The 21,208-nt window shown below is 48.2% G+C and overlaps 6 protein-coding genes across 6 annotated transcripts; 2 read left to right on the forward strand and 4 right to left on the reverse strand.

The window, feature by feature from the left end:
• Positions 1-2,182: 2,182 nt before the first annotated feature.
• Positions 2,183-4,662, forward strand: DFJ58DRAFT_907345 (pyridoxal phosphate-dependent transferase; the record flags this gene model as incomplete). Its single annotated transcript, XM_041395058.1, has 9 exons — positions 2,183-2,210; positions 2,554-2,576; positions 2,631-2,815; positions 2,866-2,969; positions 3,023-3,472; positions 3,525-3,976; positions 4,023-4,220; positions 4,275-4,301; positions 4,352-4,662. The coding sequence occupies 9 exons, from the start codon at positions 2,183-2,185 to the stop codon at positions 4,502-4,504; spliced, it is 1,620 nt and encodes a 539-aa protein (XP_041240372.1). The 3' UTR covers positions 4,505-4,662.
• A 1,416-nt stretch (positions 4,663-6,078) lies between these two features.
• DFJ58DRAFT_844250 (uncharacterized protein) lies at positions 6,079-7,245 on the reverse strand (the record flags this gene model as incomplete). The annotated part of the gene is made up of 6 exons (XM_041393062.1): positions 6,079-6,319; positions 6,341-6,432; positions 6,793-6,914; positions 6,958-6,992; positions 7,042-7,129; positions 7,221-7,245. 6 exons carry the CDS (start codon positions 7,243-7,245, stop codon positions 6,079-6,081), a joined length of 603 nt encoding a protein of 200 aa, XP_041240373.1.
• A 1,015-nt stretch (positions 7,246-8,260) lies between these two features.
• On the reverse strand, positions 8,261-10,436 carry DFJ58DRAFT_747823 (pyridoxal phosphate-dependent transferase; the record flags this gene model as incomplete). The annotated part of the gene is made up of 10 exons (XM_041387552.1): positions 8,261-8,560; positions 8,611-8,637; positions 8,692-8,889; positions 8,936-9,387; positions 9,440-9,505; positions 9,534-9,890; positions 9,944-10,047; positions 10,098-10,282; positions 10,337-10,372; positions 10,425-10,436. The coding sequence occupies 10 exons, from the start codon at positions 10,434-10,436 to the stop codon at positions 8,408-8,410; spliced, it is 1,590 nt and encodes a 529-aa protein (XP_041240374.1). The 3' UTR covers positions 8,261-8,407.
• A 480-nt stretch (positions 10,437-10,916) lies between these two features.
• On the forward strand, positions 10,917-12,753 carry DFJ58DRAFT_717745 (DNA polymerase alpha/epsilon subunit B-domain-containing protein; the record flags this gene model as incomplete). The annotated part of the gene is given in 7 exon segments (XM_041384394.1): positions 10,917-10,936; positions 10,993-11,186; positions 11,241-11,362; positions 11,415-11,674; positions 11,730-11,955; positions 12,006-12,599; positions 12,619-12,753. 7 exon segments carry the CDS (start codon positions 10,917-10,919, stop codon positions 12,751-12,753), a joined length of 1,551 nt encoding a protein of 516 aa, XP_041240375.1.
• Positions 12,754-14,451: 1,698 nt separating this feature from the next.
• DFJ58DRAFT_717746 (high-temperature-induced dauer-formation protein-domain-containing protein) lies at positions 14,452-17,903 on the reverse strand (the record flags this gene model as incomplete). The annotated part of the gene is made up of 15 exons (XM_041384395.1): positions 14,452-14,577; positions 14,621-14,674; positions 14,723-14,897; positions 14,945-14,964; positions 15,022-15,568; positions 15,617-15,819; positions 15,868-16,028; positions 16,084-16,174; positions 16,230-16,264; positions 16,311-16,422; positions 16,484-16,952; positions 17,000-17,534; positions 17,587-17,644; positions 17,699-17,731; positions 17,790-17,903. 15 exons carry the CDS (start codon positions 17,901-17,903, stop codon positions 14,452-14,454), a joined length of 2,733 nt encoding a protein of 910 aa, XP_041240376.1.
• A 1,923-nt stretch (positions 17,904-19,826) lies between these two features.
• DFJ58DRAFT_853596 (uncharacterized protein) lies at positions 19,827-21,052 on the reverse strand (the record flags this gene model as incomplete). Its single annotated transcript, XM_041393857.1, has 6 exons — positions 20,866-21,052; positions 20,641-20,750; positions 20,382-20,579; positions 20,167-20,304; positions 20,000-20,036; positions 19,827-19,898 (listed from the first exon to the last, which is right to left on the reverse strand). Exons 1-6 carry the CDS (start codon positions 20,911-20,913, stop codon positions 19,827-19,829), a joined length of 603 nt encoding a protein of 200 aa, XP_041240377.1. The 5' UTR covers positions 20,914-21,052.
• Between the last annotated feature and the right edge of the window lie 156 nt (positions 21,053-21,208).

Consider the following 21,208-nt stretch of genomic DNA (forward strand, 5'->3'; position numbering starts at 1 on the left):
CGTTCCATGAGCTCGGACGATGAGTACTGACCTTTGAGAGCATGGTAAATGATGGATGGAGAGAAGGAGACAGTGTTTGCGATCATCTGATCTGATTTTATATAGCCCTCTGGAACATACGATATGATGAGGCGATGATGTCGAACAGTTAACTTACGGTTCTCAAAATAGATCACTCACACGTCAGGCAGTCTGATCACACGAAGCTTACTGCGGGCCAAACCAAGGTCAGACTCTTGGAACGTTCCGTTATTCCGGGTGACTGCAAGATGAACTCTTAAATATTGACTTGATTTCAGTGGTTTGCCTACTGACAAGTCGAAGAATGTTGTGTGCGCACCATACTAGCGGCACTCGAGCATTGATTCCACAGCTATTGAAGGCTTAGCAAGTGACTAGGGGGTTGAACGTTGATGATTTGCAGTGGATCCAAGAAAAGAGTTACTTACAAACATGACCAAATCCAATAAACGCGTCTGATCGGTCGCACGACGTTCACTGGAGTCTGACCGCGCCTAGAATCTGAACATACAATTGACATGTCAACGTTTTCAACCCTCAGGCTTGATTCAATGTGGGTAACATTACTGTATATACATAGATCATTAGCATCAGTGAATTCCACCTGGGGTGCCCTATTAATAAGCCTTATTATACTTGGTAGTTACGTGTCCCGCCAAGTATAATTAGGCTTGAATCCGTTAAATCTCAACACCGGCATTAAATAGTGCCCCAGCTCAAAAATACCTTCAAGAAATATTGTATCTACCTCACTATGGTGGGGGCGGGCGCCTGGCCCTATTTAGCAAGCATCCCGCCTGGCGTTAATTGCGTCATGGTGGGGGCGGGCGCATGGCCCTAAGTACATAGCAACCGGTCCCCCAAAGACCGGTCTTAACCGGTTCTGGACCGGTCCTTTGATTTTTCACAAACTTTGGGCAACTGGACCGGACTGATCTTGCAACTGGAAAAGACTGCGACCGGTCCTGCTTAGGACCGGTTGCGGTCCGGTCCGGTTGCCGGTCATTTTGCAGTCCTGCAACTGGACTTTAAAACACTATTTGCAATGTCAGACTTGGTGAAAATTTCGTGCACACAACACTATTTCATTGTAAGTCATATGTGCAGCGCTGGATTTGTACATACTACAGTGGGAGTGGGACTTGGCAAAATTTTGATTCGCACAGTGTTGTATACACATTTATACACACTACAGACAGGACTTAGTAAAATTTCAAGTAGTAGTAAGTGGTGAATCTTAATCCTCGTTCGGCATCAAACCAATTGACTAGATGGGTCGAGAAGGGGGGAGAGAGACCAGGAATGGAGGGAAGAAGCCAAGAGGGGAAGCCAGGAAGGAATTAAGACGCCGGGAAGGGGGCGTACCTGCTCAAAAGGGCGAAACCGAATATCTGAGATGTCGTGAAGCTTCAGCGCAGAGGTGCAAAGAAGCCGGGAAGGGGCGTACCTGCTCAAAAAGGGTGAAACTAAAGAACGGAAGCGTCGTGAGAAAGCGTGAACCTTCAGCGCAGAGACGCAAAGAAGCCGGGAAGGGGCGTACCTGCCCGAAAGGGGTGGAGCTAAAGATCCTAAGTGTTGTGGGATAGGGCGTATCATGGGTAGGGTTTGCCCGGGTACCTGCCCGGGCAACACCCGCGGGTGACTCGTGGGTCGGGTGGTACGGGTCATGGGTACCCGTTGTGGCTCACCCGCGACGGGTACGGGTAGAGGTCCTGCAAAAATTGGCTTGAACCTTCAAGGCAGAGACATAAAGGCTTGATGCTTCATGAAGCATCAAGCTGCAAATGTCAAGGAACTAGACACATTATGCATCAAGGCAACATCAAGGTGTGTCTCTTATCACACACCTTGAAGCTTCAATATGACAGTATACCCTGTCGTCTGCGCCTGGGGTCGTTCATCCATCCGTGGACCGTGCACGTGCGCCGATAAGCTTAAGTAAGCTATACTAGACCGTCAATTTCTCAGCTCAGATTGTCCGGACCCCTGCTAGATTTGGGCACTTTTGCTGATTGGCACTGGTCAGACGCGTTTATTGGATTTGGTCGTTTTTGTAAGTAATTCTTTTCTTGGATCCACTGCAAATCATCAACCCCCTAGTCACTTGCTAAGCCTTCACTAGCTGGAGAATTTCTTATATCAATGCTCGAGTGCCGCTAGCATGGTGTGTACACAACATTCTTCGACGTGTCAGTAGGCAAACGTACTGAAATCAAGTCAATATCATGAGCTCATCTTGCGGTCACCCGGAATAACGGAACAGTCAATGAGTCTGACCTTGGTTTGGCCCGCAGCAAGCTTCGTGTGATCAGATACATGACGTATGAGTGATCTATTTTGAGAACCGCAACTGTTCGACGTCATCGACTCATCATATCATATGTTCCGGAGGACTATATAAGATCAGATAAGATGATCGCAAACACTGTCTCCTTCTCTCCATCCATCGTTTACCATGCTCTCAAAGGTCAGTACTCATCGTCCAAGCTCATGGAACGCTTCGCTTTAACTCCACATAGCACATCAACCCAGACAGACTCATCAGCGAGTCCAAGGTTAGGAGTTCGCCATCGAATTCTATCATACTCGGACTGATAGGATATCCGTAGGATAAGAAGTCTAATCATCGTCATCTGACTGGCAAGGACTCCAATTCCAAATCTCACCCGTATGGAGCGCGGTACGGAATCGCATCCATACCCAAGTTCCATATCCCTTCCAAGGGGGCCAGCGCGGAGACCACTTACCAGCTGATCCACGATGAATTGTCCCTTGATGGATCTACCAGTCTCAAGTCAGTCTTGTCAACTTCGTATTATTTGTTGTCTTCTCACCTTCCCGAAGTCTTGCGTCCTTTGTACACACCTGGATGCCAGAACCTGCGAACAAGTTGATGATGGAAAACATGTCCAAAAATTTAATAGATCAGGATGAGTACCCTATGACGCGTATGTCACACATAGTAGCCCATCTAATGATCACCACTTATCATCGCTCGCAGAGGAAATTCATACCCGTTGTGTCTCGATCCTTGCTGATCTTTGGCATGCACCTTCGGCACATGAGGCAATTGGGACTGCCACTACCGGTTCATCGGAAGCTATACAGCTGGGTGGTCTCGCCATGAAGCGACGCTGGCAAGAGCGTCGCAAGGCTGAGGGCAAGTCCATCCACGAGCCTGGCCCCAACATCGTCATGGGCGCGAATGCCCAGGTCGCTCTTGAAAAGTTTGCACGTTACTTCGAGGTCGAATGCCGTCTCGTACCAGTCAGTGTCGAGAGCAAGTACAGGCTCGACCCCAAGAAAGCCATGGAATATGTCGATGAAAATACCATTGGCGTTTATGTCATCCTCGGCAGTACTTACACCGGTCACTACGAACCAGTAAAAGAGATGTCTGACCTTCTCGACGAGTACGAGCAGAAGACGGGAATCAACGTCCCCATCCACGGTGAGGTGTCTTTGTATTCTGTTCCCTTGATATCCCCTGACTCCCTTTTCAGTCGACGGAGCTTCGGGAGCCTTCGTCGCGCCCTTTGCGCATCCAAAGCTGCTTTGGGACTTCAAGCTTCCGCGGGTTGTCTCTATCAACACCTCGGGTCACAAGTTTGGTCTAGCTTACGTGGGTGTCGGTTGGGTGGTATGGCGCTCCAAGGAGTACCTCCCGAAGGATCTCATCTTTGAGCTGCATTACCTTGGTTCAGTTGAATACTCATTCTCGCTCAACTTCTCCCGTCCTGCCGCACCCATCATCGCTCAATACTTCAATTTTATCCACCTCGGATTTGAGGGATACCGCGCGGTAGCTAAAGATGATCTCAAGAATGCAAGGCTCTTGAGTCGTGCTCTTGAGAAGTCTGGGTGGTACACAGTGCTCAGCGAGATACACCGACCAAAAGCCGAAAATATCCTTCAGAAGAATGCCCACAACGACTTCGACGAAGAAAATGTCGAGGTCAGCATTCTACCGCTGGATAGCAACGCTTTCTGACGTCCCGCAGAACTATGAAGAAGGTCTTCCGGTTGTTGCATTCCGGTTCTCCGACAGTTTCCAAGAGTCGTACCCTGAAATTCAACAGAAATGGATCCAGACTCTTCTGCGAGCTAAAGGGTGGATTGTGCCGAACTACGAACTTGCCCCTGACTTGGAACAGGTTCAAATCCTTCGGGTCGTCGTCAGAGAGAACATGACTGAAGCGGTCAGCATTCTTCTCTTAATTTTCTTGTCGAGCTTTACTGAGGCTATCGTCTAGTTGGTGGACCGCCTGTTAGAAGATATCGTAAGCAACTTGGAATATTTTGACTAGTGCAAAAGCTGATGATTGTCCAGGTCGAGGTTACTCAAGACCTCATTAAGCAAGAGTCCCCGACACATGCCCTCAACTTACTTGGAAACCACAGCCGTAAGAACCGTGACAATACTGGTAAGATGGACGAAGGCTCTGCGTCCGGGTGCTCCGGTACGTACGCGAAGCCGTGTTAGAGCTGGCAGAGGTGAAAGAGTGGTGGAAAGATTCATTTTAGCGACATTCGTGCATCGTACTGGACATTCTGTAGAAAAGTATCAGAAAAAGTTAAGGAATTGTAAAGATTAGGCCTGCTGAGGGCCAGGAATATGAATCACGAGGTTTTGGAGCACCACTGAGGTTTAGGATGTGTTTTAAGACCGCAAGTCTTGGTGCTGCAGGCAGCGCGCCGGGTTAGGTATGAGTTCCCGTTCCAACTTGAAAGTCATATTCTCTACGGATTCCATACTATTTCTTGCTTCGCGGTTTCCGTCTATGGTCTGCTGCGAGGGCTGCAAGAGCGAGGCCGAGAAGTTCGTCGACATCGTCTTCTACTGCACACGCAGCTGCAGCCAGTTGTGCAATGGCAAAGACTTCAGGCTGTCTAGCCGTAGACTGATGGTGCTTCAGTGGCTGGTGTCCGAGACGTGGTAAACGCGCCATGGCACGGGCGTATGATGCATTGATAATTGTACTGGCATCCCCGCGCTCGCATTTCGCGATGACAAGCGTCGAACAACATGTTAGGACATACCCAGCAGTCCAATATAAGCATCATTTTATCTTTTTCTCATTTTCTTGTTCCCCACAGCAAAATTAATATACACTCGTTCACGTTCGTTCGCAAAAATAATAAAATGGAATTGAGTGAGGCTAATGAGAGGTCAGCACCGTGACGCCGTCGGTCCGTGAGCCTTCTACGCATCAGCGGCATCAGTGAACTGAGGAATTTCTGAGAAAGATATATATCTACAACATCTACAACTACAACACATATAAGCACGAGATACCGGGTTGCTGTGCTTATCGCGTCACGTGCATAGCCACCGGCGATGGCGTCCAACACGTCATGCTGTGTTGTTGCATTCTGTCTTTTCTTCACGGCTCTTTCCGTCTGCTGCGTCATACTGTGTTGTTGCGCGTTCATGCACATACTATGGCGACCTCTACGGCGTTGTTGGAGCACAAACTTCAATGACACAATTGATTTCCTCTTCCCATCAATTCTCGAAGACCCTGAAAGCTGTCTTGATCGTGCATCCCTTTCCCCTCTCAACGTCTATGTCGATGGATTTTCAACGACATAATTCTAGAGAAATTGCTGGGTGATTTTCGTAAGTATCACAACTGATATCAATCACACATTTCACTGACGAAACTATGTAGGATCTTATTTAAGTTCAGACAGCCTAAAAGAAGCTGAGCAGACTCAATTGAGCACACCAAAACACACTCGACTACCTTGAATGTCAACCGATCCTGGAGTATGTAACCTCTCAAGTAGAAATGGGATTGGTGAGAAACGCGCGCGTGCGCGTCGTCGCGCTGCATTGTCGCTTCCTTAAAATCAATACATTCGAAAGCCACTGCATCCCTCACATTCCATTCAAACCGTTCGTTATGGACAGTGCGAAAAGACACTGTCTATTTGCAGACGATGCTAATATAGTATTTGCTGAGTGGTTACTGCCAACACTGTATTGTCGTAGAGCCGACCGAAGGAGAATCCTTGTATCCTCTAATGCTCGCTTTTCTCCTTGGTTGCGACAGCCTAAACCTCCTGCACTGAAGACCAATACCTCTCTGGCTCGACCAGGAGGTGCACTACATGTGCGCTCTCTTCAAATAGCTCGCAACGCACGTCCATTCCGCGCTCCTTCGCAGTCCCAGCATGTCGTGTGACCTCTTGACACGAAACCAAATTATCCTCGCGCGAAAAAAGGTAGAGGCGGGGTGTGTGGAGGCCCATCATGGCAAGATGCGGGGATTCCACATTTCGATTCGGAGGTTTTCTAGAATAATCATTTGCTTACCGAACAGCAAAGAGAGTCCGAAGCGGATAGAATGTATCGTGTGTACGATTGGGAGTACGATGCGTCTGGCAATTGGGTTCCGGATGACAGTTCTAACAACGAGTTTGATTGATTTTAGGTCACCCGCTGTTGGGCACGAGTCAAGGATCAATGCTCTCGCAGATGACCCTAGAACTGGTGTGGAACCATATTTCCGCTGCAGCATATGTCCAAGAAGTGACATTTGCAGGGAACCTCCTGCTGTTGCCGTACAAGGTTCAGCTTTTTCCAAGTTCAACCGGGGAGAGCCCACCATTGGAAAACACATGAGTAAGTATTCGCGCGAGCCGTTGGGCAGAAGAAGATGGCAAGCAACGTAGTGCTTCTAAGGCGTCGATGACAAGCTTGAGCCTCCGTGACTTTCACATGTGAGGCCACAAGACAACAGTAAGCAATTACTGTGAGGTGCTCACCCTAGCACTGCTTGTAGTCCAGAACAAGTCGCGGTTGCACTGAACGATGATCTGAGACGCTTTTGGGTATAATTTGGCATATGCACTGGTATAATTCCGCAAATGCCTGGGATTTGCTCCCACTGTGGACAATACTCATTAAACATGGACTACAAGAACACAGACTTAGAAATTTACGCCATCCGAATATCAAAACGACGCTACAGAATTCCTGTCAGCTAACTTGCTAAACAACGAACACCGACTCACTTTGGAGATTTAGTATCCTGACATTGTTCGTGGATATCCCGAAGATATATCCCAGTGCCAATCGTACGGAACCCTTCCAGAGGACGAACTGTCGACAGACTTCGTACTGGTAGCAAAACGGAAAAAAAAACCGGGTGTTTAGGTGAGTCTGTTATACACCAACAACTGATATTACTTACCAACTGTGAATCGAGGGGCAATCATCCTGGGACCGGAGACGGCGTTCGAAACCCAACAGAACTCGGCTTGCCAAGAAAATGACCATACCCGGGAACACAGAGATTTCGAAACATGTAATGTGTCGGGGCCGAGGCGCGACTCAGAACAACCTCAATACTGAAAGAAGAAAAAATTGGTTGAGTACGGATACAACTTGTAGGATATATAGCACGATTATGACTCTACACCAGCGTGTTATGATCTGGTCTCGTTTTTCTCTTCTTCTCTGCGGTCCCTTTCATCCCGCACCCTGAGACTCGGTCACAACACGCTCAGCCCCTCCGCGTCCGGTTTGTATTTTTCGCAAACTCAATCTTCAAGCTCGAACCACCGAACTCAGAACGCTCTTCCCGGACCCTGCGCACACGTGCAGTCTGGCGGAGCCAGACCCTCCCCAACGAAGCTTTCGTGGTTTACTAACCTCTTTCTTCGGATATCATCTTCACTAACATTATTCTTAACAAATCCCATTCTCAGCTGAATAGCTCAAGCCTCAACCAACGTCACCCAAACTCGAAACTCATCCCACTCCTAACCTTTCTCTCTTCACAGCCTTTCGATATTGTTTCTCCCCGCCTCGTCAGAACTAAGTACGGCGCCTCTACAAAGCGCGCGGGTGAAGAGGCCAATAACGATGTTGATGACTTTGGTCCAGAAGATGGGGAGGATGTGACGAATGAGTTTGAGGAGGATAGCTTTGCAGACTTGTGATTGACGACAGTGCACGACACGATAGCTCACTGGCAGAAAAACAGCTCTGTTATCCTGAAATAATTTACATGTAATCGGAATAATAAGATGGGGATTACAGCCATCAAAATCTCGTTTGACCTTAATGCCTAAACCCCTGGTTTTTATGGCGTGAGATCAGGACAACTTGAAAGCGGTGGAATGGTACAAGGCGAACATAATTTACCTTCACCCAGAATCAAAATGCTCGTTGAAATGCGCGAGGATTGATGACCGTCGGCAGTCAAGCCAGTCCCATCCTGAACCTCAGTGGTGCTCCAAAACCTCGTGATTCATATTCCTAGCCCTCAGCAGGCCTTTTACAATTCCTTAACCTTTTCTGACACTTTCTACAGTATATCCAGTACTGTGTTTCGCAAAAATGAATCTTTCCACCACTCTTTCACCCCAGCCCACTCTAACACGGCTTCGAGTACGTACCGGAGTACCCGGACGCAGAGCCTTCGTCCATCTTACCACTATTGTCACGGTTCTTACGGCTGTGGTTTCCAAGTAAGTTGAGGGCATTTGTCGGGGAATCTTGCTTAATGAGGTCTTGAGTAACCTCGACCTGCACAATCATCAGCTCTTGCACTAGTCAAAGTATTCAACGTTGCTTACGATATCTTCCAACAGGCGGTCTACCAACTAGACGATAGCCTCAATAAAACTCGACAAGAAAATCAAGAGAAGAATGCTGACCGATTCAGTCATATTCTCCTTGACGACGACCCGAAGAATTTGAACCTGTTCCAAGTCAGGGGCAAGTTCGTAGTTCGGCACAATCCACCCTTTAGCTCGCAGAAGAATCTGAATCCATTTCTGTTGAATGTCTGGGTACGACTCTTGGAAACTGTCGGAGAACCGGAATGCAACAACCGGAAGACCTTCTTCATAGTTCTGCGGGAAGTCAGAAAGCGTTGCTATCCAGTGATAGAATGCTGACCTCGACATTTTCTTCGTCGAAGTCGTTGTGGGCATTCTTCTGAAGGATATCTTTGACTTTTGGTCGGTGTATATCGCTGAGCACTGTGTACCACCCAGACTTCTCAAGAGCACGACTCAAGAGCCTTGCATTCTCGAGGTCATCTTTGGCTACCTCGCGGTATCCCTCAAATCCGAGGTGGATAAAGTTAAAGTATTGAGCGATGATGGGTGCGGCAGGGCGGGAGAAGTTGAGCGAGAATGAGTATTCAACTGAACCAAGGTAATGCAGCTCAAAGATGAGGTCCTTCGGGAGATACTCCTTGGAGCGCCATACCACCCAACCGACACCCACGTAAGCTAGACCAAACTTGTGACCTGAGGTGTTGATAGAGACAACCCGCGGAAGCTTGAAGTCCCAAAGCAGCTTTGGATGCGCAAAGGGCGCGACGAAGGCCCCCGAAGCTCCGTCGACTGAAAAGGGAGTCAGGGGATATACAGGGAAAAGAATACAAAGACACCTCACCGTGGATGGGGACGTTGATTCCCGTCTTCTGCTCGTACTCGTCGAGAAGGTCAGACATCTCTTTTACTGGTTCGTAGTGACCGGTTGTAAGTACTGCCGAGGATGACATAAACGCCAATGGTATTTTCATCGACATATTCCATGGCTTTCTTGGGGTCGAGCCTGTACTTGCTCTCGACACTGACTGGTACGAGGCGGCATTCGACCTCGAAGTAACGTGCAAACTTTTCAAGAGCGACCTGGGCATTCGCGCCCATGACGATGTTGGGGCCAGGTTCGTGGATGGACTTGCCCTCAGCCTTGCGACGCTCTTGCCAGCGTCGCTTCATGGCGAGACCACCCAGCTGTATAGCTTCCGATGAACCGGTAGTGGCAGTCCCAATTGCCTCATGTGCCGAAGGTGCATGCCAAAGATCAGCAAGGATCGAGACACAACGGGTATGAATTTCCTCTGCGAGCGATGATAAGTGGTGATCATTAGATGGGTTGCTATGTGTGACATACGCGTCATAGGGTACTCATCCTGATCTATTAAATTTTTGGACATGTTTTCCATCATCAACTTGTTCGCAGGTTCTGGCATCCAGGTTTGTACAAAGGACGCAAGACTTCGGGAAGGTGAGAAGACAACAAATAATACGAAGTTGACAAGACTGACTTGAGACTGGTAGATCCATCAAGGGATAGTTCATCATGGATCAGCTGGTAAGTGGTCTCCGCGCTGGCCCCCTTGGAAGGGATATGGAACTTGGGTATGGATGCGATTCCGTACCGCGCTCCATACGGGTGAGATGTGGAATGCGAGTCCTTGCCAGTCAGATGATGATGATTAGACTTCTTATCCTACGGATATTCTATCAGTCTGAGTGTGATAGAATTCGATGGCGAACTCCTAACCTTGGACTCGCGGATGAGTCTGTCTGGGTTGATGTGCTATGTGGAGCTAAAGCGAAGCGTTCCATGAGCTTGGACGATGAGTACTGACCTTTGAGAGCATGGTAAATGATGGATGGAGAGAAGGAGACAGTGTTTGCGATCATCTTATCTGATCTTATATAGCCCTCCGGCACATATGATATGATGAGGCGATGACGTTGAACAGTTACGGTTCTCAAAATAGATCACTCGTACGTCAGGTATCTGATCACATGAAGCTTGCTGCGGGCCAAACCAAGGTCAGACTCGTTGAACGTTCCGTTATCCCGGGTGACCGCAAGATGATCTCTGAATGAGTTGGTTTCAGTGGTTTGCCTACTGACAAGTCGGATGGTGTTGTGTACACACCATACTAGCGGCACTCGAGCATTGATTCCACAGCTAGTGAAGGCTTAGCAAGTGACTAGGGCAAGACTAGGGGGTTGATGGATCCAAGAAAAGAATTACTTACAAACACGACCAAATCCAGTAGACGCGTCTGACCAGTCGCGCGACCCACGTTCACTGGAGTCTGACCGCGCCTAGAATCTGAACATACAACATGACAACCCTTGATTCAATGTGGGTAACATTACTGCATATGCATAGACCATTAGAGGTCTCATTTATTTGCACAGACCAACTCCATCATGTCCACTTGTCCGACCGACAACCACCGTTGTTCCTCCAACCGAGATGACGCCGTCTTTCTTGATAGACACAAAGAACAAGTCTTACAAGCACCAATATGCAAATATATACTTTACACGTCTGACATTACTGAGAAATGCAGTGGAGAAGCGGGCAAAAGCTAGGTGGGATGGACTACAAAGTACGTGACAACAACCTTCCATCCTTTTCGAGTGCTCACTTTAGGTACAATTAGGTGAACCGCTCTATGTAGCACGCGTCCTTGATGTTGTTAAATCTCAACTATGTTGGGTAATTGGTACAGTCTACATGGACATGCCACTCAAGCCGAATGTTCTGGAAGACATTGGCCGGGATGTGAGTAACTTGTACATGGAACCAGCCATTCTCAGAGTTGATATGTGTAAAGCATTCCATCCCGGCTCCACCACCGCGTGAGAAATTCTACTGCGATGAAGACAGCGTTATGTTGGAGGATGAGTCGGGTCGTCTTAAATTAGTCGGTGACCGTGTCGGTGAGGAACGCCTAGTCACAGGCGTCATAGTCGCCGCTCTGGGTATGGAAACGCCCACAGGAGACTTCGAAGTTGTAGATATGTGCACTGCGGGACTTGCAACATTTGCAGAGGAAGAATTTCTTGGCTCAAACGCCATGGATATGGATGTCGAGTAAGTTTACTGCTTTCCAGATATACAACTGAGCCCAAGACGCTTTATGATCTAGCTCTTCATCCACGCAAGATGAATATGTGGCCGTCATTTCGGGACTATCCATTGGGTCACCCTCACCTGCGGATGCGCAAATCCAAATGCTTGTGGAGTACCTCACCGGAGAAGCAGGTGGTCCTGAGGACCAACAATTAGCATCACGAATAACACGGCTTATCATCGCCGGAAATTCGCTATCACTTGCGGAATATGGTGAAGAGGGTGACGACGAGAAGAGACCAGTAAGTTAAGGTCCCTTCTTTGTAATGGCAGATAACCAAGTGTAACCCAGAGAAAATTCGGCGCTTCAGCACAGGCAGTTTTTTCTCCTCATCCGAATCTTGCTCTTTCCGCTCATCTTCATGATTTAACTTCCGCACTTCCTGTCCACATATTGCCTGGAGAGGATGATCCTTCTGGAACCATTCTTCCACAGCAGCCTTTCCCCCGTGCGATGTTCGGGAAGGCTGCAGCATTCGAGTCATTCCACTGCGAATCAAATCCGGCCTGGCTTCGCGTAAGATGTGATGAAGCCGAGTCACCGATACCGAACGAAGGGCGAACTTCGTCTTCTCAATCAAATCATCCGCCTGTCACTCGCAGCCTATTGGTGACCTCTGGACAGCCTGTTCTTGACATGTACAAATATCTTCCAACCCCGCCCTCGAGCCTCGTGTCGATCGCTGCTTCAACCCTAAGATGGCGCCACGTTGCTCCAACTGCTCCAGACACACTGTGGTGTCATCCTTATCGGGACCGAGACCCTTTTATTTTGTGGGAAACCCCGGATATTTACCTTGTTGGCGGGATGCCCCAATTCGGTACGGAGCTGGTGGGTTCAGAAGATGGATCGGGCAGGGCAGGAAGATATTGCAGAATTGTTCTGGTGCCTAGCTTTCTCGCAGACGGGCGTTCTAGTGCTTGTCAATCTGCGGACTTTGGAAGTGCAGCGCGTGGATTTTGGGGTTGAGGGATTGAGTGCGGGTGGCGGAGAGCAGCAGCCTTTAGGAGATGATGGAGATGCCATGGCAGAAGGCTGATAAAATTTTGTTGTTTTTTTTTCTTCCGGTCGACAGCAAATCGCGATTTAGGCTGGAGATTACATGGCTTTCCTTGGGATCTTGCGCCACATCTGGTTGAAGCCTATCACTGCCTATCTTCTGATTTGCTTCTGATTCTGGAATCTGGGTTGATTCGGCAGGTGTAGTGTTCAGGGTCACGTGGATAATAGTCCATCAGCCGTGATTGTGAAAAGCTGTCAAAGGTCGTCCTTTTCTTCATCCCCATTTGTTACTAAAAGCCGTCGTCAAACATGACAGAACAGAACAAAACAAAAGGCTTTGTTCCGGGGCCCACATTAGCTCTCGTTAGCCTCCCTTATTATTCCGTTCTCAAAGTGCGTCGAGAGATTCTTTGATCATTAGTCCGACGGCCTCAGAGGAGGAACGCCTAAAATTTCTTATCGGATGGCGCACTTCCCTTTTATGATGTGGACAAATGCTGCATTTGTTTGTTGTAGTGGGCGCAGGTTGTCAAGGAGTGAATGCCACTCGCTCAACATAATTGGGCACACCACTGATATTATCTGGGTCTTCTCATTGATCGTTTGATTTCCGATGTCAGGATCGTGACTCCAGCCCTCCAAAAAATTCTTCCTTTCTGGACTTGTGAGCGTGTGGCATGTCCGCTTGAATCTTTAGGGTGGCGTCTATGCCACAGCTTTTCACTTTGACCTTGCTTGGACCCATCACCATACATACATAAAGTGCGTTGCCCCAACTCAGATCGACCTCATTCCTCACCCTTCTCCCCTATCTAAGGCTTACTTCTACTCACTTACGTACGCGCGTTACAATACGGACGTCCGTCAAGATACTCGTCGAGGCTCTGGGCCGATCTGCCCATCCTCGTAACGTTCATGCGCGCCGACACCGAGGTCTCCTCGCGAACGTCGAGCGCGCATGAACCCGGTGGCGCTACAAGAGCAGCAATCTTGGCGTTGCTGTGCGCACGGGTGCCGAAGCCGTGCATCGCTGCAATACGGTGGAGGTTCGAGGAGCCCGGTAAGATAAATAAATAGCGCCACTCCCCTCTGGATGTCGGACACCCTGAACGAGACTATGGACCCCGCCTGATTGAGCTCACACTGTGCGACATGCAGTCAGCGATTGTCACGGTAGTCTCCGGCGCCAATGTCTTATTTTCCTCTTCCACCTGTATTCCTCTGCCATGTAATCTTCATACACCAGAGTGCTGAGGGCGGTAGCTTTTCCCCACTGGGGTTTTTAATGCACCCGTTTCGATGACGCACTCTCTGTGTCAACTCGGGAAAAAATAATCAAATAATCTTTGTGGCATCATTTTCTGTAATAACGACGAGTGAAAGTTTAACTGGCTTTGAGCAATGCATCGCTGGTTTTTCTACTCTTGCTCTATAATGTAAGTATGCGCAAGTTGTTGTTGCAACGTTGAGCGTTTGGTACATACTCAGCACTGAGCCAATGTAAGTAACTATGTGAGATCCCAATTTCGTCTGTCAACATGTTAAAAAGTCAAGTTGAGTCGGTTGAAGGAACTTCAAATCACAAAATGCCAACTAAAAATATGACAAGGACTATTTTTCGTCTACACTGAGAAACACGTCTGATATCATGTCCTTGAGGTAAACCTTCCGTAGCATCATCGTGAATGGCACACATATTTACAATACACCAAAAAACACACGAAACCATGAAATATCACTGATTGGACGAACGCTCGGGTCTTTGTCTGGTGGGTGAGAACAGCCCTCCAACGACGCTTGACATCGTGTCCGTGATTTGCCGCTGTTGTGTTTGCGTGTGCTTCACAAAAAAAGAGTCGTACTTTGGTGAAGTTCCATATCCCGAGAGGCGACATTCCATGCACATAAACACCTCCCCATATGAGCGACGTCAACCAGACAATTGATGCATCCGACCACTAATCGCTGGGTCAGCATCTTCCACACTCATGAGGAGAAGAACATACCACAAATCGTCTGGGATATAACGCTGGTGCAGGAGGCAGAACATCAGTCAATGTCACGCTTTGCAAGAAATCAGTGATAGCGCCGGCTGAGTTGGCCTTCTGTCTGCCAGCTTGCAGATTCTGAATCTTTGGCAGGAGCTCTGATATGACCAGCATCACAGTATCCAAGGGTAGCCTGTCAACATTTAGGAGACACTCGAACACCATCGAGCAAGTACTTACCCTTGTTGCCAAGACGTAACCTAGTTTCGTAGAAGTTAGCGACAGGCAACGTTCTGTTAGTGTGAACTGAGGCTCACCCATTCTTGGGTGGGTAAAAACCCATTCCTACCAACGCCAGCCGCAGCCATGCGATCTCCATTAATTGTGTCCAACGACATCGACCGCCGAGCCTTCATCTTGCCTCTCGCCTTTTCTGACGCAGCTGTTATAGTCCCGGTACTTGTTGTTGGGCTATTCTCCGAAGGTGAAGACGTGAGCGGGCGGGTCTCTGTTTGTTCATGCCCACCCCGACCAGCTTCAAGGTCCTCACCAGAAAACGAAGTAGACTCGATATCCAAAGCAATGGTGAAGGCAGGGTCGCTCTCGTTCTTGAGAAGGCGTAATTTCTCCTGGTGTGCACTCTCCACAGACGCGCGCTCCTGCTGTGGGCCGTCCTTTCGGTCGCGTTCCGCCTTGCTTGCTTGCTCTTCCTTGATCCGCTGTACACGCTGGATCTCTCGAAGTCCGCGGGCAAGAGTGAATGTCCCTAGTTCTTCGAAAGTTTTTTGTGCGGTGATGACTGCATACAGAAGATTGGGGTTATCGGAAAGGTGATGGAATATTACCGAGTTGAAGACCTCGAGCCTTGGGAACAAGTAAGCGTCGTGCTACTCCCATACGACAATGACTCACATAAGAAATAGAAGTCTTGGGTGGCTCTCGTCGGATAGAAGGAATAGAGGGTTCGAGAACGAAGTGAAGAGCTGAAGCAGACGATTAGATGCAACAACAGACAGGTTTTTAAAATATGGAGCCGCATTCGCGAGCGCGATGATAAGTGCCGGGTATATGGAATTGAGGGAGCCTGAAGTAGTTGCAATGATGGAGTATATTGACTACGAAGGATCAATTTCCATAAATGTAAAAGTCACTTGTTCGCTCACAGTAATCATGAAATCTCCAGCGGTCCCATGCGATGCCCCCTGAGATATCCATTTTGTCGGTATCTGTATATTTATTGGTGACGAGAGCTTATTGCCGAACGCGGACTCAGCCGATAGCGTCTGAATGATGTATGAGAGCGCTCTGCAAAGTCCGTGTTGCTCTAGAAATCCATTGAAAATATGTACCTACTTGAGAGATAACTAGAGAAGACGTACGTGGCTTATCTTTGATCTCGAGTGAATAGCACAGAAGATATGCAAGGACATCAACTGCCTTATCTGAGTCCAGCAGGTAAGCACGGAATTTCTTAGAGAAAGGATAAGACGTCAAGTCGGCAATACTGGTTAGACGATCTACTTACCTTGTTGAGCTCGATGACCTTCCAGAACAAAACGACTGTACGGGATCAGAAGAGTGAGGCAAACATAAAAGACATGCGTACTAGTCTCAGGCACATAAGGAACCGACTTCCTGGATCCAGGGAGTAGATTGTTTGATATAGCTAGCTGCTGCTCTAGAATGGCAATGATGCCGCTCAAGATAAAAGCGAAATCCTGAAGTGCGATGCTATACGCCATAAACAATAGCATTCTCAGATGAAGAAGACAAATTTACCAATTTCGCCAAAAAATAACGGAAGGCATTTGTTTGTGTAGTCGGGGATGATGAAGTAGCGGCGTCCCCAGAATCTGAAACGATGTCTCTGGCCGGACCACTCTGGAAATCCAATACAACACACAAAACTTGCAGGCACATGCCTACAAGTGCTGTCCTGGAATCCTCGCCCTTGAAAACTAGGTGATTGTAAGGGACCTTTCCGGCTACACTGGCAATGGTCATGTTGTTGGTCGTGGCGGAGTTTATCACGGTGTTTAGCAAGGAGCAAAGTAATGTCAAGACGTCGCGTCGGGGAGTTTTTCGAACCACATGCAGAGTGTAAAATGAAGGATGCGTGAAGAGAGCGGCAGGCGGAATGTATATCTGACGTGATAAAAGGACCAGGAGAAGCCGTAAAACCTCAGTTTTATTGGAGTCATATGCATGATTTGGTCCAGGGTCAGTCGTCGAGCCTATACCCTTCTCCCTAGGTAATTGTAAGCCAGGCATACGTTTTGGACCAACGATGCATACCATATAACATAATTGATTTTGTAATGATCCACTTGTATCTTCGTTGGGAGACTGAAACCGCAACAAAACAGGAGATCGTTGACGCAAGTAAATAACTTTTCTCCTAGCGAAGGCAAGGTTTTCGTCCGTTTTGGTTGAGGAGTCTGTGATTGCGTGTCGGAGTCATGACCACTCTCACTCCCGTCATCATCATCTTCAATGACGAACTGAGGTGCCTGTTCCGGAGCAGTGGGTACAATTTCGTCGTCGACTTCAACCTTCTTCCACAACACCTCGAGCTCAAATGCGTTAGACTCTCCCTCAACCTCAAACACAACAGGCAGCACCCTTTGCAGGACTCGCAGACTGTTAAGGACCTCCTTCGTTGCGTTACGCTCTGTGCTCGAGGTCTTCATGAAGGAAGTGGCATATGACGCCATAGATGCTGGTGGTGCGGATGGGAAGGTGTGGTCAGACACGAGATTGAACAGACGAGACGTCACAACTCTGATGAGAGTCGCTACATTTTCTGGCGAGTCAAGGAGAGCTCTACGAACTTGGGAGGTCTCATTAACCACCCTCATTAAGAACCAAATGCTAGGACGTACTGTCATGAGTTGATATGAGGGAAAAGACATCAGAGGGCGTGTCAAAGAGGGCAAAGTACTGAGATATATTATTCAATTGAACATGTGGACAATAAACTAGGGTATCACCGACCTGGTCCCAGTAGCTGTCAGTTTCGGCTATATGCTGCGGTTGACAACTTATCGTTATAGTTAGAGTCTAAAAGGAGGTTTCACGAACTCACCCTCGTTGTATACAGCTTAGAAATTCCCTGAGGGCGACTGCGAAACGCTAGCTTCGCCTCGTCGGTCAATAATCCAAATGGTGCCGTTAGGGTTTGTGGAAGTTTGGCGAACATTGTCGTATGAAAATCGTTGGCACGATATGCACAAGGTGCGAAGTCAAAGCCCTAAGTAGGACCGCCTTGAGTGTGTCCTGCCGAGATCACTTTCAGTGCCTTGTACGATATTTGTGGACCGCAGCGACGTCGGATGCTTCCGAACTTGCGTGACAGGCTCAGAATAGCCTAGACTCAATAGCTCAAGCTTTCATGCCTCATGCGAGCTTGTACAGCCTACCAGACACTAAAACGGAGATGTTCGGTCCTTCTTTGCTATTTGGTATGTCAACTAATCAAAACTACAGATCACACCAAACCTTTCTGCTGCTCTTTGTAGCGACCCAGAAAATTTCTCCATATATATACGACGACATGGTCACTGCAGAGCGCAGTGGTGGTAGTTTCTCTTACTACTCGAAGGGCATTCATCATTGTTGCCGTCTGGCGGCGTAGCAGTTGTCTGTGAATTCGACTCGCATTGAGAACATGATCGGGACGACCCAGGCCTTGCCCAATGCCCATACGAAATGACTGCACTGACTGCACATGAGGTGGATTAAGTCACTGCAATAGAAGAGACGCGCCACACAGCCAAGCAGCTTTGTCACCGATAAAAGGTGTGTTCAGGGAACTAAAATTTTGGCGATGGCGAAGTCTTGTCGCCTCATACTCCGAATTCACGACACCCTCCCTCGAAATCTTCTCTCCCCATACCGAGCAGCTAGTTCTGCACCACCACTGAAGTGTTTCTCAGGCGTTGATGCATCGATACGACGGGATCATCACCAGCCCTCAGACCCACGTTGCTTTTCAGGAGACCACACACCATTGCGCTTCTTCCGCCATCTTCTGACTACAATGTCCTATAGGCGGCCAGCAACCGGTGCACCAATTGTTAAAGATAGCGTCAGTGAACAGTGATTTCCATGGTGTGCACTTACTGAAGTTTACCAGTCCGTTTGGGAGGAAACACGCCCCGATGATGGCCTCGTTTGTGATATCATACCGAACACCCCACGCCATGATCAGGATACGAGATGGAAGATGACTGTCAGCTTACGATAGTAAACGCCAGCGGCACGAGGAGAATTATGTGAGAATGCACTATACAGTGGGAGTCGGCGCACCATAGTCAGTGATAAGCATTAGAGTCGACGCAAGCATCTACATCCCGCATAGAACTAAGAGTTTGTAAACGAGTACGCAATGTACATCATGAATGCACTCACGACCGCAAATAGGTCCGGACTCCGGAGCAACCAGAGACTGCTCAGAGGATTTACCGGCCATTTGATATGGATCCATCTCCTGCGCGTTAGTTTGTCCATGCCTAATGCGCTAGTATGGTTCATCTCAGGAAACGAAAGGTATACAAGAAACAACTCGAGCAAGCCCCATGCAGCGAGGTAATAGTGCAAATTGCGCCACTGCACCTGTTTAAATACATCGTTGGATCCTGCATGCCCAAACATCCAGAATATATTTACCTCCAAGAAGCGGAGCAATGGCGAACCCGAACTGAGATGATTCTTACGGGGGAAGGGAATCGGTCGTACGTCGACTGTTGGATTGTGTTGACAACCAGGATCAAGGATCGCGGATCGAAGAATTCAAAAATTCAACTCATCCACGAGGTATTGCTTGAATACGTTGGCTTGTGAATTGCATTTGGAATGGCTTCGTGCCATTCACTATTTCGTAAAAGAAGAGTCGGGACACGAGCCGTCGTGACTTACCTCCCAATATTGGAACAGAGTTAGTTGAGGTTCGTTGACCTTGGAGACGCGTGTTCGAGGTGTGTCACCCTCCTTGGGGAATCAGAAATCCAAGACGTTGAACGTCGCCAATCGAGGCCACTGTTGCTATTTCATATGCGCGCGCGGTCACCTTACATGAAAGAAGTAACATGAATCTGCATAAAGGCCCTCTCCTCAGAGAATTCTACTCCCGTTGTATGACAGCTAATAGCCCAAGACCTCCGAGAAGCGCGTATTTGAGTTGCGGGAAATCATTCTGTGTGACATGATGAGCGTTATTGGGCAACGACAGATCCATGAAAAACGCGCTACCAAGTGGCACACGTGTATTCAACTGGGATGGAGAGAGAGGCTTACCATGGCGATCGTCACGTAGCCAATGTACGGAAGGAACCTGGAGATGAAGTATGAGTAAATTGAAGGTGTAGTTAGAAGATTGAGTAGGAAAAGAGACGTGTCAGGTTGCATAGGCTTTGCCTTCAAACAGGAAGGAACAAAATGAAAATAATGCGAAAAACACATACCCGCGAACTTTGCCAACGATATGTCTTCGGTCGAGCCATTCAAGGCCTTGGTAGAGATCAATGTCATCAACATGGTTGTTGTCGCCTTTCGTGAGCATAAGTTGATGTTCCCCTGGTGGGAGTTTGAGCTTTGCGAGTCTGGTGCAGGGTGAGTTGTAGTCAGTTATCGAATTCTTTGACTTGACCCCCGCAACGAACCACAAACAGTAACTCACCTGTTGCTGATGACGCGGTTCGCCGTAGAATTGTCAAATGGGATGACGACATCCCGGGTTTCCAGGACGCGGTGTACAATGGGTATTTCGGCGCCAGGGATCCTGTACACAGTGATATCGCCTGTGTGATAGCGTTGGCCTGGGGGGTTGGTAAGAAAAAGAAGGTCGCCACGGTAAAACGCTGGTTCCATCGAGCCACTGTAGATATGGGATAAATTAATACTTATGCAGGATCCAGTTTAAGGTGAATCATACATACCTGAGGACAACAACAATTGGAGATTCTGTGTTCAGGATTAGGCCGAGGCCTTTCCATAGCATGAGGCCAGATGCAATGACGGAAGCGAAGTTAAGTATTTGGAGCAGAAACTAAGGAACAGAAAATGGTCGACGCATAAGGGGTCACGTCAAGGACACGTCGGCACAAATGCAACATAAGAAAAGTCAGTACTCTAACAGAATGATTGAAAACAATAGGACAAACGTGTCGGAATCCTAGTCGACGGAACGTCTTGAGCTCATCTGAGAACATCACTATCGACGTACGAATACGAATAGAAAATTACGACTCGACCAGCGGTAAGGAAAGACAGTGAGTGCTGTCACTGTTGTGGCTATGCATCCCCGACTCCCACGTTACTAGTGGAGAAGCCTCAGCTTAGTTGAACACTTTTCTCTGCACCCATCTTGAACCTGATTTCCCGTGTTGTCGCCGAGCCGCCATGGGCGGGAAGGCAGCATTAGAATCCACGTCGATTAAGTTTCACTAGCACTTCTATCTTATTCCAGCCCACATTATATTATGATGCTGGAAGCTCTTACCAGGA

This window comes from Suillus subalutaceus, assembly GCF_016647625.1.
Source record: "Suillus subalutaceus strain FC151 chromosome Unknown DFJ58scaffold_107, whole genome shotgun sequence".
NCBI classification, from domain to species: Eukaryota; Fungi; Basidiomycota; class Agaricomycetes; order Boletales; family Suillaceae; genus Suillus; species Suillus subalutaceus.